General features: G+C 45.9%; 1 protein-coding gene across 1 annotated transcript in view; it reads left to right on the top strand.

Moving 5' to 3' along the window:
• LOC126199558 (brachyurin-like) overlaps positions 1 to 13,259 on the top strand; it is a 68,992-nt gene that overhangs the window by 50,212 nt on the left and 5,521 nt on the right. Inside the window, exons 4-6 of the mRNA XM_049936480.1 lie at positions 357 to 517; positions 6,111 to 6,209; positions 13,084 to 13,226. Coding sequence (XP_049792437.1) covers positions 357 to 517; positions 6,111 to 6,209; positions 13,084 to 13,226 — 403 coding nt within the window. The remainder of the gene's footprint in view (positions 1 to 356; positions 518 to 6,110; positions 6,210 to 13,083; positions 13,227 to 13,259) is intronic.

Raw genomic sequence — 13,259 nt, 5'->3', positions numbered from 1 at the left:
AAAACTACCAAACTGCGCCCAGATAATCTGCGGATGGAATAATCTGGACCCTGATATTCGTGAGGTTCCTGGGCATGGAGTATAGTGATGTGTTAATGTCAATACGGTTCTGATTATAACTGCGCCAGTAAGCAGCGATTGTTTAAGGTTCTGTGTTTTACCTGTCCTTTTTCTTTTTTTTTTTTTCAATGTATGCTTTACTGGTCCCATATCTCTGAATGTTGTCCTTCTTCGGATCTGCGGAATACGATGAGTGAACGACTGAACTAACAGCTAGTTGTCTAGTGTACGCCATATTTGCTTAATCTGCCTCTGGCGTATTGTACTTAAGGCTGGTCCTCTGTGCTTTGTTGTAGGGGCACGGTGTTCGAGGTTCACCTGGGCGCTTACTACATACGCGAGGACGAGGCGCAGCAGGTGGTGGTGACTAGCACGGAAAAGATCGTGCACGAACTCTACATCTTGACATTCAACGACATCGCCCTCGTGCAGCTTCCCAGCGCAGTCACCTTCAACGGTGAGCACCCGCACAGCGGCATCTGCCATTGCGCCCCAGTTCAAACGCACGTCACTGAACGCTATATGATCTATATCATAGACAGTTGTTGCGAGAGGTCCGCTGTTTCAGTTGTATAGTATACATTTAAGACTTTGAACCAAATGCAACAAATGGATATGCCTAGTAAAACGGAATTTTAGAGTGGACAATGTTCAAGAAATCATGTGATATGTTCCATTTAGACACACTTCATTTTACACTCGATTATAACGCAGATGACTGCTTATTTGTTTTCTCTTATACAGTGTAACCTCCCCGCAATTTAATAATAATCCATGGACAAAGACAATAAATGAGAAACAGCAATCTGAGCCAAGTGTAACCTCCCAGCAATTATGTAAGTCAATTCAATGATAATGAAATCTCAGTGACAATGAAAACGCAAATAGACCGAAATGTCGATCTTAGGCCCTGTGCAATAATTAACCCGAATTCTTACCTCAGTAAAACTGCATGTCTAAATTCTGCTCTTATTCTTCGCCATAGCTAGGAGGAAATGCATCGCAAATATTCTTTGAACTTAAGTAAATTTTTTCTTTAAATAAATGCATGGGAAATATTCTTTCAAAAAAAAGATTCTTTGTTAAAAATGCTTGGTTTGAAAACAAAATTATTATTGGAGCGTTTCTTGGACAAATTAATTACAGTTAATATACATTACATTATCAGATGTGCGCAATGCTGCTTCATTACCTTATTTAACAATATACGTCGTCCTGAATCTTGACCAGAGACCCATGTCGACGCCCGCCGACCCCTCACACACAACTCCGACTGTCTCGCGCGTGCTACTAACACTGACTGAGTGCAACTAGCAACTGAACTGTCGCGCGGTCAAGCGCAGACTAGCAACGATAAATAACTCTCTGGTCAGAGATTCTGTCATGCCTCGCCATCGCTGGTACTGAATACATGAATACATACGCGTTTCCAACTAGCAACTGAACTGTCGCGCGGTCAAGCGCAGACTAGCAACGATAAATAACTCTCTGGTCAGAGATTCTGTCATGCCTCGCCATCGCTGGTACTGAATACATGAATACATACGCGTTTCAACAGTCCTGAGTTCTATAGTATTCTCAGCGGACAAAATACACTGAGATTACAAAATTCGTGGGATATCTCCTAATTTCGTGTCGGACCTCCTTTATGCCCGGTATGGTGCAGGATCCCGGCGCGACAAGTAGTTAGAAGTCCCCTGCAGAAATATTGAGCCATGCTGCCTCTATAGCCATTCATAATTATGCAAGTGCCGCTGTTGCAGGATTTTGTGCACAAGCTAACCTCTCGATTATGTACCATAAATCTTCGATACGATTCATGTCGGGCCATCTGCTTGGTGAAATCATTCGCACGAATTGTCCAGAATCTTCTTCAAACTAAATGCCAACAGTTGTGGCCCGGTGGCATGGAGCACCGTTGATTGGGAACATAAAGTCCGCGTAAGGCGGCAATTGGTCTCCGAGTAGCCGAACATAACTATTTTCAGCCGATGATCGGTTCAGTTGGATCAGAGAACCCAGTTCATTCCATATAAACATAGCCCACACTGAAACTTCCTGGCAGATTAAAACTGTGTGCCCGACCGAGACTCGAACTCGGGACCTTTGCCTTTCGCGGGCAAGTGCTCTACCAACTGAGCTACCGAAGCACGACTCACGCCTGGTACTCACAGCTTTACTTCTGCCAGTATCTCGTCTCCTACCTTCCAAACTTTACAGAAGCTCTCCTGCGAAACTTGCAGAACTAGCACTCCTGAAAGAAGGGATATAGCGGAGACATGGCTTAGCCACAGCCTGGGGGATGTTTCCAGAATGAGATTTTCACTCTGCAGCGGAGTGTGCGCTGATATGAAACTTCCTGGCAGATTAAAACTGTGTGCCCGACCGAGACTCGAACTCGGGACCTTTGCCTTTCGCGGGCTAGTGCTCTGCCAACTGAGCTACCGAAGCACGACTCACGCCCGGTACTCACAGCTTTACTTCTGCCAGTATCTCGTCTCCTACCTTCCAAACTTTACAGAAGCTCTCCTGCGAAACTTGCAGAACTAGCACTCCTGAAAGAAAGGATATAGCGGAGACATGGGTTAGCCACAGCCTGGGGGATGTTTCCAGAATGAGATTTTCACTCTGCAGCGGAGGAGCGAGGTGGCGCAGTGGTTAGACACTGGACTCGCATTCGGGAGGGCGACGGTTCAATCCCGCGTCCGGCCATCCTGATTTAGGTTTTCCGTGATTTCCCTAAATCACTCCAGGCAAATGCCGGGATGGTTCCTCTGAAAGGGCACGGCCGAATTCCTTCCCCATCCTTCCCTAATCCGATGAGACCGATGACGTCGCTGTCTGGTCTCCTTCCACGAAACCAACCAATCTGCAGCGGAGTGTGCGCTCATATGAAACTTCCTGGCAGATTAAAACTGTGTGCCCGACCGAGACTCGAACTCGGGACCTTTGCCTTTCGCGGGCAGGAGAGCTTATGTAAAGTTTGTAAGGTAGGAGACGAGATACTGGCAGAAGTAAAGCTGTGAGTACCGGGCGTGAGTCGTGCTTCGGTAGCTCAGTTGGTAGAGCACTTGCCCGCGAAAGGCAAAGGTCCCGAGTTCGAGTCTCGGTGGGGCACACAGTTTTAATCTGCCAGGAAGTTTCATATCAGCGCACACTCCGCTGCAGAGTGAAAATCTCATTCTGGATAGCCCACACTATTGACACAGTGCCTTGTTGACCACTTGGATCCAGGGCTTCGTGGCGTCTGCGCCACTTTCGAGCCCTACCGTCAGCTCTCACCAACTGAAATTGGGACTCGTCTGATGAGGCCACATTTTACCAGTCGTCTAGGGTCCAACAAACATGGTCCCGAGCGCAGGAGAGGCGCTGCAGGTTATGTCGTGCTGTTAGCAAAGGCACTCGCGTCGGTCGTCTGCTACCATAGCCCATTAACGCCACGTTTCGCCGAACTGTCCTAACGGATACGTTCGTCGTACGTCCCACATTGATTTCTGCTGTTACTTCCCGAAGTGTTGCTTGTTTGTTAGCACAGACAAATCTATGCAAACGCTGCTGCTGTCGGTCGTCAAGCGAAGGCCGTCGGCCACTGCGTTGTCAGTGGTATTCCCGGCCCACTCTTGACACTGTGGATCTCGGAATATTGAATTCCCTAACGATTTCCGAAGTGGAATGTCCCATGCATCTAGCTCCAACTATCACTCTCCGTTTACAGTCTGTAAGTTTCCGTCGTGTGGCCATAATCACATCGGAGAGCTGTAGACAGTGTAGCACTGGTGACAAGTGGTAGTGTGACCACCTACTGTTCCGGTAGTGAGATAGTGTGTACAGGCAAGTAGAGTGCATGGAATCGGTGCAGCAAGATGGGTCGACGTCAAGATGTGACATGAATGACACCGTGAATAAAGCTGCACGATTTGTTGTTGTATCTACACGGGCTATCCAACGTGTCTACATGGAATGGAGTACAGCACACGGTCACGAAACACCGAGTAAGAACAGTGGTCGCAAAAACGTCCTAATCGACAGGGACCGGAGACGACTGTCATGCCTTGCCAGTGACATTCCGTTTTAGACCCGACAAGAACTGCTGCTCTATATGTATGCCGGCCCATCTCGACCAATTTTAAAGCAAACACTGCGAAAGAAACTGCTTGCAAAGGGCATCTGGAGTCGGGTACCGCACAATAGGTGACTGCCCACAGTGGAACATGATACTGCACCTCTTCAGCATGCCAAACAATACAGAAGCTGTACAGTAGTTGGCTGGAGGTGTGTAGTGTGCTGCTACGAACTGCGATTTTGCCTCTTTTCAAATTACGTAGGGCGACTAGCGCACCGACGACGTATTTGCTCAAAATGGTTCAAATGGCTCTGAGCACTATGGGACTGAACATCTGAGGTCTTCAGTCCCCTAGAACTTAGAACTACTTAAACCTGACTAACCTAAGGACATCACATACATTCATGCCCGAAGCAAGATTCGAACCTGCGACCGTAGCGGTCGCGCGGTTCCCGACTGAAGCGCCTAGAACCGCTCGGCCACAGCGGCCGGCACCGACGATCCAGTGTGGGTCTTAACCTGCAGTGTTTTTTCAGGATTTAGTTCTGGCCACAGATGGTTCTGTGATGTTTTGGGGTTGATTATCGTACTATGACTGGGGCCAACTCCTTCAGGTTACCGTAAACACGAACAAAAATGTTTATTTCAACATTCTCGGTGACAACTGTTATCCTTTCCTCGACATCTTGATGGTTAGTGTGCTATGGACGCTCCGGTCTTCTACATCTACATCCATACTCCGCAAGCCACCTGACGGTGTGTGGCGGAGGGTACCTTGAGTACCTCTATCGGTTCTCCCTTCTATTCCAGTCTCGCATTGTTCGTGGAAAGAAGGATTGTCGGTATGCCTCTGTGTGGGCTCTAATCTCTTTGATTTTATCCTCATGGTCTCTTCGCGAGATATACGTAGGAGGGAGCAGTATACTGCTTGACTCCTCGGTGAAGGTATGTTCTCGAAACTTCAACAAAAGCCCGTACCGAGCTACTGAGCATCTCCCCTGCAGAGTCCTCCACTGGAGTTTATTTATCATCTCCGTAACGCTTTCGCGATTACTAAATGATCCTGTAACGAAGCGCGCTGCTGTCTGTTGGATCTTCTCTATCTCTTCTATCAACCCTATCTGGTACGGATCCCACACTGCTGAGCAGTATTCAAGCAGTGGGCGAACAAGTGTACTGTAACCTACTTCCTTTGTTCTCGGATTGCATTTCCTTAGGACTCTTCCAATGAATCTCAGTCTGGCATCTGCTTTACCGACGATCAACTTTATATGATCATTCCATTTTAAATCACTTCTAATGCGTACTCCCAGATAATGTATGGAATTAACTGCTTCCAGTTGCTGGCCTGCTTCCAAGATGACAACAGCCTTATTCACTAGGCTGCACGCATACGTTCCTGTTTCAGGAATACTCAGGGTCCTTACCTCACCTCCACTACTATTTGAAACAGCGGGCGAAACGTAGAGCTCAAAATCCCTGCAATTTGGTAGACTTACTAGATCTGACGAACATGGAATAGCTTCTGTTGGATGTGGCATATCTGAACAAACTTGTGGACTTTCTTCTTCAATCGAGATCATTATCAAATCTAATGGAGGAGTTACACTGTGTTAGCTTGATGTCTCGTGGGAATGACTGATTCTTCATCTGTTGTTCTTACGTAAATATTGTTGGACACGAAGACGATGTCCTGTTAACAGTAAAGAATACCAGTTAATTCACTTTAATTTGAGTTACCATTAGAAAATGGCACACACTGAAGTCGCGAATTTCAGATGAATAAACTCAGTAACGTGTAGTCGTTCTTGAAACGATTGACTAATTTCTAGCAGCGCATGCACGAAAAGGATACTTCTTACTGTATAATATTTCATGTTTTTCCTCCCCTGCCACACATTATCACAAACAGAGTTGTTGCTGCTGCTTGTCGTCTTTGTGAGGTGTAGTGCAATTTGAGTCAATGAGACCCCCTCTTTGCCTACAGAATACGTCCAGCCTGTGAACCTGCCCAGTAGCAGCGAGCTGAACAACAAGTTCGTCGGAGCTGAGACGACCGTCAGTGGATGGGGACTGGAGAGCGACTGTGAGTACTCCTCTGTTGGTAACGTTGTAGGCTTTCTGTGTAATAATTGTCCGTATGTGTGAATACTGAATATTTTGTTTTCAAAACTTTCTCCTCGTGTCACGTGTACTTTAGACACCGTATTCAAATGCTGAGTGAAACTGACAGTTGGTTGTCCCTTTGTTTCCCATGTGAACAGCGACATGACATAAAATTTTAAACTTCAGGAACTGCAAAATACGAAATAAAGGAAATGAATCTAATTAAATGACGAAATAAACTATTGTGCGCCCAATGAAAACCATATGACATTCAAGGTGCCGTCGACCAGTGAATTTGTTCCCCATGATGTCACGCCATACGTTAACCGAAGAATGACGTTGATGGCCAGCTTGCCGTAACCAGTAGGGATTGTGTACACTCCAGTAATGGATGGTATGCCGGGTAACGCAACCATGGTTTGTGAATGTAGACTCATCGGAAAATGGTACCTCGGCAAACAAAGTGGGGGTCGTTTGCATTTGTTGACATGCCCTTTCACAAAACACAAACCGGTTATGGAAATCAGCGCCATGAACTTATTGATGTAGCAATTCGTGGTGTGGATGATACTTATGACGATGCAGTATTGTGACAACACCACCTACAGACATACCGGAATCGCGGTGTAATTGTCTGGCGCTTATCCATCGATTGTGGCGCAATGTCACTAGTCCAACTATTTTGTTAGCTTCTCCAGCAATTCGTTTGCATTGTTTCCTTTTGCCGGACTTTATGTTGGCACCATGCGTCCACAACCTTGTATAAGAACGAACGAGAGCGAGCTGTCTCTGGAAAACGATCGGCATACAAGGCAACAGCAGCCTCAACATTTTTTCTTCAGTCTCCGTAAATGAGGGTCATTTCGATTTTTTCTTCTGTGGTCTCAACATTCATTGTCTACTTGCACGTTTGTTCTCCAAATGATAGGTAGTTGTGCAGAGAATAAACACTGTGCAAGTATTGTAAAGTTTAGAGCCGCTATCTGTTCTACGTCTGCACGATAAGTGAGCTCCGGTCGCCTTATACGGCCTGTTACGATACGTCGTAAATCGCAACACGGCCACGGTGGCGCATAGTTCCCCGTTCGATATGTCGCATGCATACAACGTTGCAAATAGGATTTCCAATTAGAAATTATGAAATACTGACCTGTCCTACCCTCGCAGCATGGATGTGAGGTTCGATGTGCCACTGGATATTCAAGGGCCATTGAGTGGCATGTCATAAATTACGACTGTGTACCCATTTCTATTCCTCCGATTGCAGTGCCAACTGTGGCGAAACGAAGAAAATGCTTCAGACAAAAGGAATGTAAATTTTGCAGTGGAATCGTAATCTGTAGTAAAAAACGGGGATTCCCGTTGAAGATTTCAAAGTTGCCCCCCGCCGCTCATGCACGACGTGGTTTGGCGGGTCGAGTGTGGTATCGTTGGATGTCCCCCTCAAAGACAAACAAATTGGTATTTTAACTTTTTTTGATACGATGTGTAGTTTTCGAGATATTTCAGTCTCTTCAGTTAAAATGAATACTGAAGCTCCAAAGAAACTGGTAACTGGCATCGGCTTCACTATATATAAAGGCAGTATACGGCGCTGTTGTCGGCAACTCCTTTATAGGACAACAAGTGTCTGGCGCAGTTGTTAGATCTGTTACTGCGGCTACAATGACAGGTTATCAAGATTTAAGTGAGTTTGAACGTTGTGCTATTGTCGGCGCACGAGCGATGTGACGAGCATGTCCGAGGTAGCGATGAAGTGGTATTTCCCGTACGACCATTTCAAGAGTGTACCGTGAACATCAGGAATCCGGTAAAACATCAAATCTCCGACATCGCTGCGGCCGGAAAAACATCTTGAAAGAATTGGACCAAGGACGACTGAAGAGAGTCGTTCCACGTGACAGAAGTGCAACCTTTCCGCAAATTGCTGTAGACTTCAATGCTGGACCATCAACAAGTGTCAGAGTGCGAACCATTCAACGAAACATCATCGATACTGACTTTCGTAGCCGAAGGCCCACTCGTGTAACCTTGATGACTGCACGACACAAAGCTTTACTCCTCGCCTGGATTCGTAAACACTGACAATGGACTGTTGATGACTGGAAACATGTTGCCTGGTCGGACGAGTCTCGTTTCAAATTATAACGAGTGGATGGACGTGTGCGGGTATGGAGACAACCGGATGAATCCATGGACCCTGCATGTTGGCAGGGGACTGTTCAAGCTGTTGGAGGCGTGTGCAATTGGAGTGATATGGGACCCCTGATACGTCTAGATACGACTCTTACAGGTGACACGTACGTAAGCATCCTGTCTGATCACCTGCATCCTTTCATGTCCATTGTGCATTCCGACGGACTTGACCAATTGTAGCAGGAAAATGCGGCACCCCACACATCCAGAATTGCTACAGAGTGGCTCCAAGAACACTCTTCCGGGTTTAAGCGCTTCCACTGGCCACCAAATTCCCCAGGCATGAACATTATTGAGCATATCTGGGATGCCTTGCAACGGGCTGTTCAGAAGAGATCTGCACCCCCTCGTACTCTTTCGGATTTATGGACAACACTGCAGGATTCATGGAGACAGCTCCGTCCAGCACTACTTCAGACACTAGTGTTGCGACACTTCTGGGCGCAAGTGGGGGCCCCACACGATATTAGGCAGGTGTACCAATTTCTTTGGCTCTTCAGTGTATATTTACATATGTATGAATCCAAAAATTCTCTCATTACAAAATTAGAAATATTTCAACCAGTTATGTTATTTGTGCCATGATGAAAACAAAGATATCAAATTAACACTAATCACGAAAGTTATTAATTATCTGAGGGACAAAGACTTCCTTCAAGTAATAGTTCTGATAAACATTACATACTTGCGCATGCTTTCGTTACCTTTAAAATTCCTCCAAAATCTTTTCCATCAGTATAAGAGCGAGAAAGTAATATATATGAGTTTTCATCTCCATAATAAAGTATTCGAGATAGCTTCTTCCAGATTCATAGAAAACAGATCTCATTATCTGAAAAAAGCAACTGCTCGCTACAAACTCTCACATAAGAATGCACCAGCGCTGCAGAACTGACTGACTAGGAAGTCAACCACAGATAAATCCAAATAGAGAGTCAAGTATCTTATTCACTACCCATGTAGTGCACTCATTCAGCTTTGTCCCAATGCAGTGAAGGTGATTTATTTACAATAGTAGAACATATATGAAAACCTTACAACGTATACATGTGTGTGTGTGTGTGTGTGTGTGTGTGTGTGTGCTTGTGTGTGTGTGTGTGTGTGTGTGAGCCCGCGCGCACATGCGAATAAGCGTAGCGCTATATCAATTTAAGTAAGACTTAAGGCACCTTTAGAAGAATTTGTTGATATCTAATATAAATTTAAACATCAGGAAGTCTTTTCTGAAGATATTTGTCTGGAGAGTAGTTTCTGCAGAAGTGCACTGTGGACCATAAACAGATAAGACGTGACAGCAATAGAACCTTTTCAAATCTGGTGCTACAGGAGAATTTTGAAGATTAGATGTGTAGATCAAATAACTGTTGAGTAGGTATTGAATGGAAATGGGGAAAAAAGAATTGCGTGGCACAGCTTGAATAGGAGAAGCGGAAGAATGATAGGATACATATCGATGGATCAAGGAGCCGTCAGTGCGATGGTTAAAATTGTAGAGGGATACCTGGGGACGAATACAGTAAGCAGCTTCAAACGGACGTAGAAGGTAGTAATTATTTGAAGATGAAAAGGCTTGCACAGGATAGAACAGCATGTAGAGCTGCATCAAACTAGTGTTCGGACTGAAGACAACAACAATATATAATCCTTAGACATGCAACATCACCTCAGATGGGAGATAGAGAACACCAAATTTTTCTTGGCACTGAAGTAAGCATGACTACAATGACATGAGGCAACTATCCGAAATTAATATCATGCCGATGTGTGACGGATTGAAGTCCCCTTTTCATATGCGCTATTTGCCTTACTATTACACAGTAGCTCTATGTTTTCTTGTTCAGTGTCACTACAGAATAAATGGCAACAACCATTATTCAACAAAATTACAATCATTAGTAGTACACTAAAGTTATAAATCATGTAGGGACAGCTTCGGGTACAAGTGACGTTCCGAGGAATAAATCACACATAAAAATTTACTATTTAACATTTGCTCAAAAGCGTGATTTTCGGTCGTACGCTCCATAATTAGCCAAAACATCATGGAACTCATTCCTTTTCCGGAATTTCTCCATACAGTATTTTGTATTTTTGTGGTCATGGTTATGTATAAAATAACAGAATTTCGTACAGGTAGATTTTAACCGACATGTTAATTGAACGTTTTGTATTAAAAGTCGAATAGTTACAAGCCTTTTATTAACAGGCCAACGCTATCTGCTCCTTATCATCACTGGAGATATGTGGGACAAATGATCCTCCATCACTTTATTTAACTCTGAATACCGGACTTGGTTCTGAGTATTGTATTTGATAAAACTGCAAGGGTTGTCTGTCTCAACTTACATCGCTTTAACCAAGGGAATTCGTGGGAACGTTGCAGTTCGTTTCTCCAGTAGTAGTGGAATGGCCGATGGACACGACACTGATAGTAATGGATCAGTCAGCTGGCCATTCAGAGGATTAAGTGCCTGGTTTACGAGGGCATAGAACCACTCTATTGAGACTTGCGGGAGTCTCATGCCACTCAAAGAAGGACAGGATTTTAGAAGTTGTGGCATTCTGTACAGTCGGGTGTCCAGTTAGCGGGTTTGAGGCTTAAGGGCTGGCCTCTCATCTGGTGACATCCGAACAGAACTTACTATTCTTCAAGAGGCCAGGAATGCTGCTGTGGGGACAGGACCTGTTGGTGTTACCGTCGCGTTCGCATAACGTGTTGAAAATTCTGAGTTGTATAAAAAGCGCTCCGATTCGCCTACCACCTCTTGACGTCAGACAGGAACTTCCACAAAAAACTTTTGAGAGGAGAGTGTGCCCGATTGGACCCCTACTTTATATATTCTGTAGTGAGACATTATTTGACATTTTAGTTTCAAACCATTGTCCAGAAGTTTAATAACATTTCCCTGATTAGTGCTTGCAGCCGTGCCGGCGCGAACGGGGAGTAAGATAAAAGAGAATCAGTGACACATGTAGCTTGGCCAATGTAGCGAGATTCAGCGCTAATGTCTGTGAGCATCTTCGGCTTCAGCTGTGAAACACGAATTACTTCGATAACTGTTCTTGGCTAGTCAACACGCCTAGCCAAGAGCCGTTTATACACACATGCTCATGAATTAAGGATAATGCTGATACATGGTGAAACAACGGTCTGGTGGGCGGTTTGCGGGTTTAAATCACCTCGGAGTATGACCATGCGGTGCATCTGGCCTGCGGTCGTCACACGGTGGCGCTAGCAGCAGTCCACATACGCAGGGGTGTGTTGGTGCATATCAGAGTACAGTGCAGCAACTGCGCGGACGTTTTCAGACGTGCTTGTGGTGACTGTGTGTTGAAAATGTCTCAAAGAAAACATATTGATGACGTAGAATACTAGGGTGACTGGACGCTGGTCAAACACAGCAGGTCGTAGCACGGGCTCTCCGTGTGCCACAAAGTGTGATCTCACGATTATGGCAACGATTCTAGCAGACAGGAAACGTGTCCAGGCGCTGCAGTACGGGACGTCTACAGTGAACAACACCACAAGAAGACCGATATCTCATCATCAGCGCCCGCAGACGGCCACGGAGTAGTGCAGGTAGCCTTGCTCGGGACCTTACCGCAGCCACTGGAACAGTTGTCTGCAGACACACAGTCCACAGACGACTGAACAGACATGGTTTATTCACCCAGAGACCTGCAAGGTGCATTCCACTGACCCCTGGTCACAGGAGAGCCCGTAAAACCTGGTGTCAAGAACACAGTACATGGTAATTGGAACAGTAGTCCCAGGTTATGTTCACGGACGAGTCCAGGTATAGTCTGAACAGTGATTCTCGCCGGTTTTCATCTGGCTTCAACCAGGAACGAGATACCAAACCCTTAATGTTCTTGAAAGGGACCTATATAGAGGTCGTGGTTTGATGGTGTGTGGTGGGATTATGATTGGTGGAGGTACACTCCTGCATGTCTTTGACGCAGGAACCGTAACAGGTCAGGTGTATCGGAACGCCATTTTGTACCAGTATGTCCGCCTTTTCAGGGGTGCAGTGCGTCCCATCTTCCTCCTGATGGATGATAACGCACGGCCTCATCGAGTTGCCATCGTGGAAGAGTACCTTGAAACAGAAGATATCAGGTGAATGGTGTGGCTTGCCTGTTCTTCAGACCTAAACCCCATCTAGCACGTCTGCGATGCTCTCGGTCGACGTGTCGCTGCACGTCTTCAAACCTCTACGACACTTCAGGAGGTCCGACAGGCACTGGCGCAAGAATGGGAGGCTATAGCCCAGCAGCTGCTCGACCACGTGATCAAGACTATGCCAACCAGTTATGCGGCGTGTGTACGTGTGCATGGTGATCATATCCCATATTGATGTCGGGGTACATGCACAGGAAACTGGCGTTGTAGCACATGTGTTTCGGGACGGTTTTCTCAACTTATCACCAATACCATGGACTTACAGATCTGTGTCGTGTGTGTTCCCCATGTGCCTATGCTATTAGCGCCAGTTTTGTGTAGTGTCACGTTGTGTGGCACCACATTCTGCAATTATCCTTAATTTATGAGCATGAGTGTAGAATAACCAATGGCGCTGTGAGTGAACGTTCAGTACACGAAGAGCTTTCGAGTGAATGCTCAGCCAGTTCACACCGTTGCCATTTTCGTGTTGCAGCATCTGAACAGATCAGCGAGGTGCTGCGTTACGCCGTGGCACCTGTCATCAGCCACCTGACCTGCAACCTGCGCTACTTCTTTCTGATCGACGACGACATGCACATCTGCACGTCCGGAGACAACGGCGTCAGCACTTGCAACGTATGTATACACACATAACACACAGGGAGTAGA

Source organism: Schistocerca nitens, chromosome 8, assembly GCF_023898315.1.
Source record: "Schistocerca nitens isolate TAMUIC-IGC-003100 chromosome 8, iqSchNite1.1, whole genome shotgun sequence".
Lineage (NCBI taxonomy): Eukaryota > Metazoa > Arthropoda > Insecta > Orthoptera > Acrididae > Schistocerca > Schistocerca nitens.
Note: the sequence above shows the minus strand (reverse complement) of the source record. Positions and strands in the feature narration are given on the sequence as shown.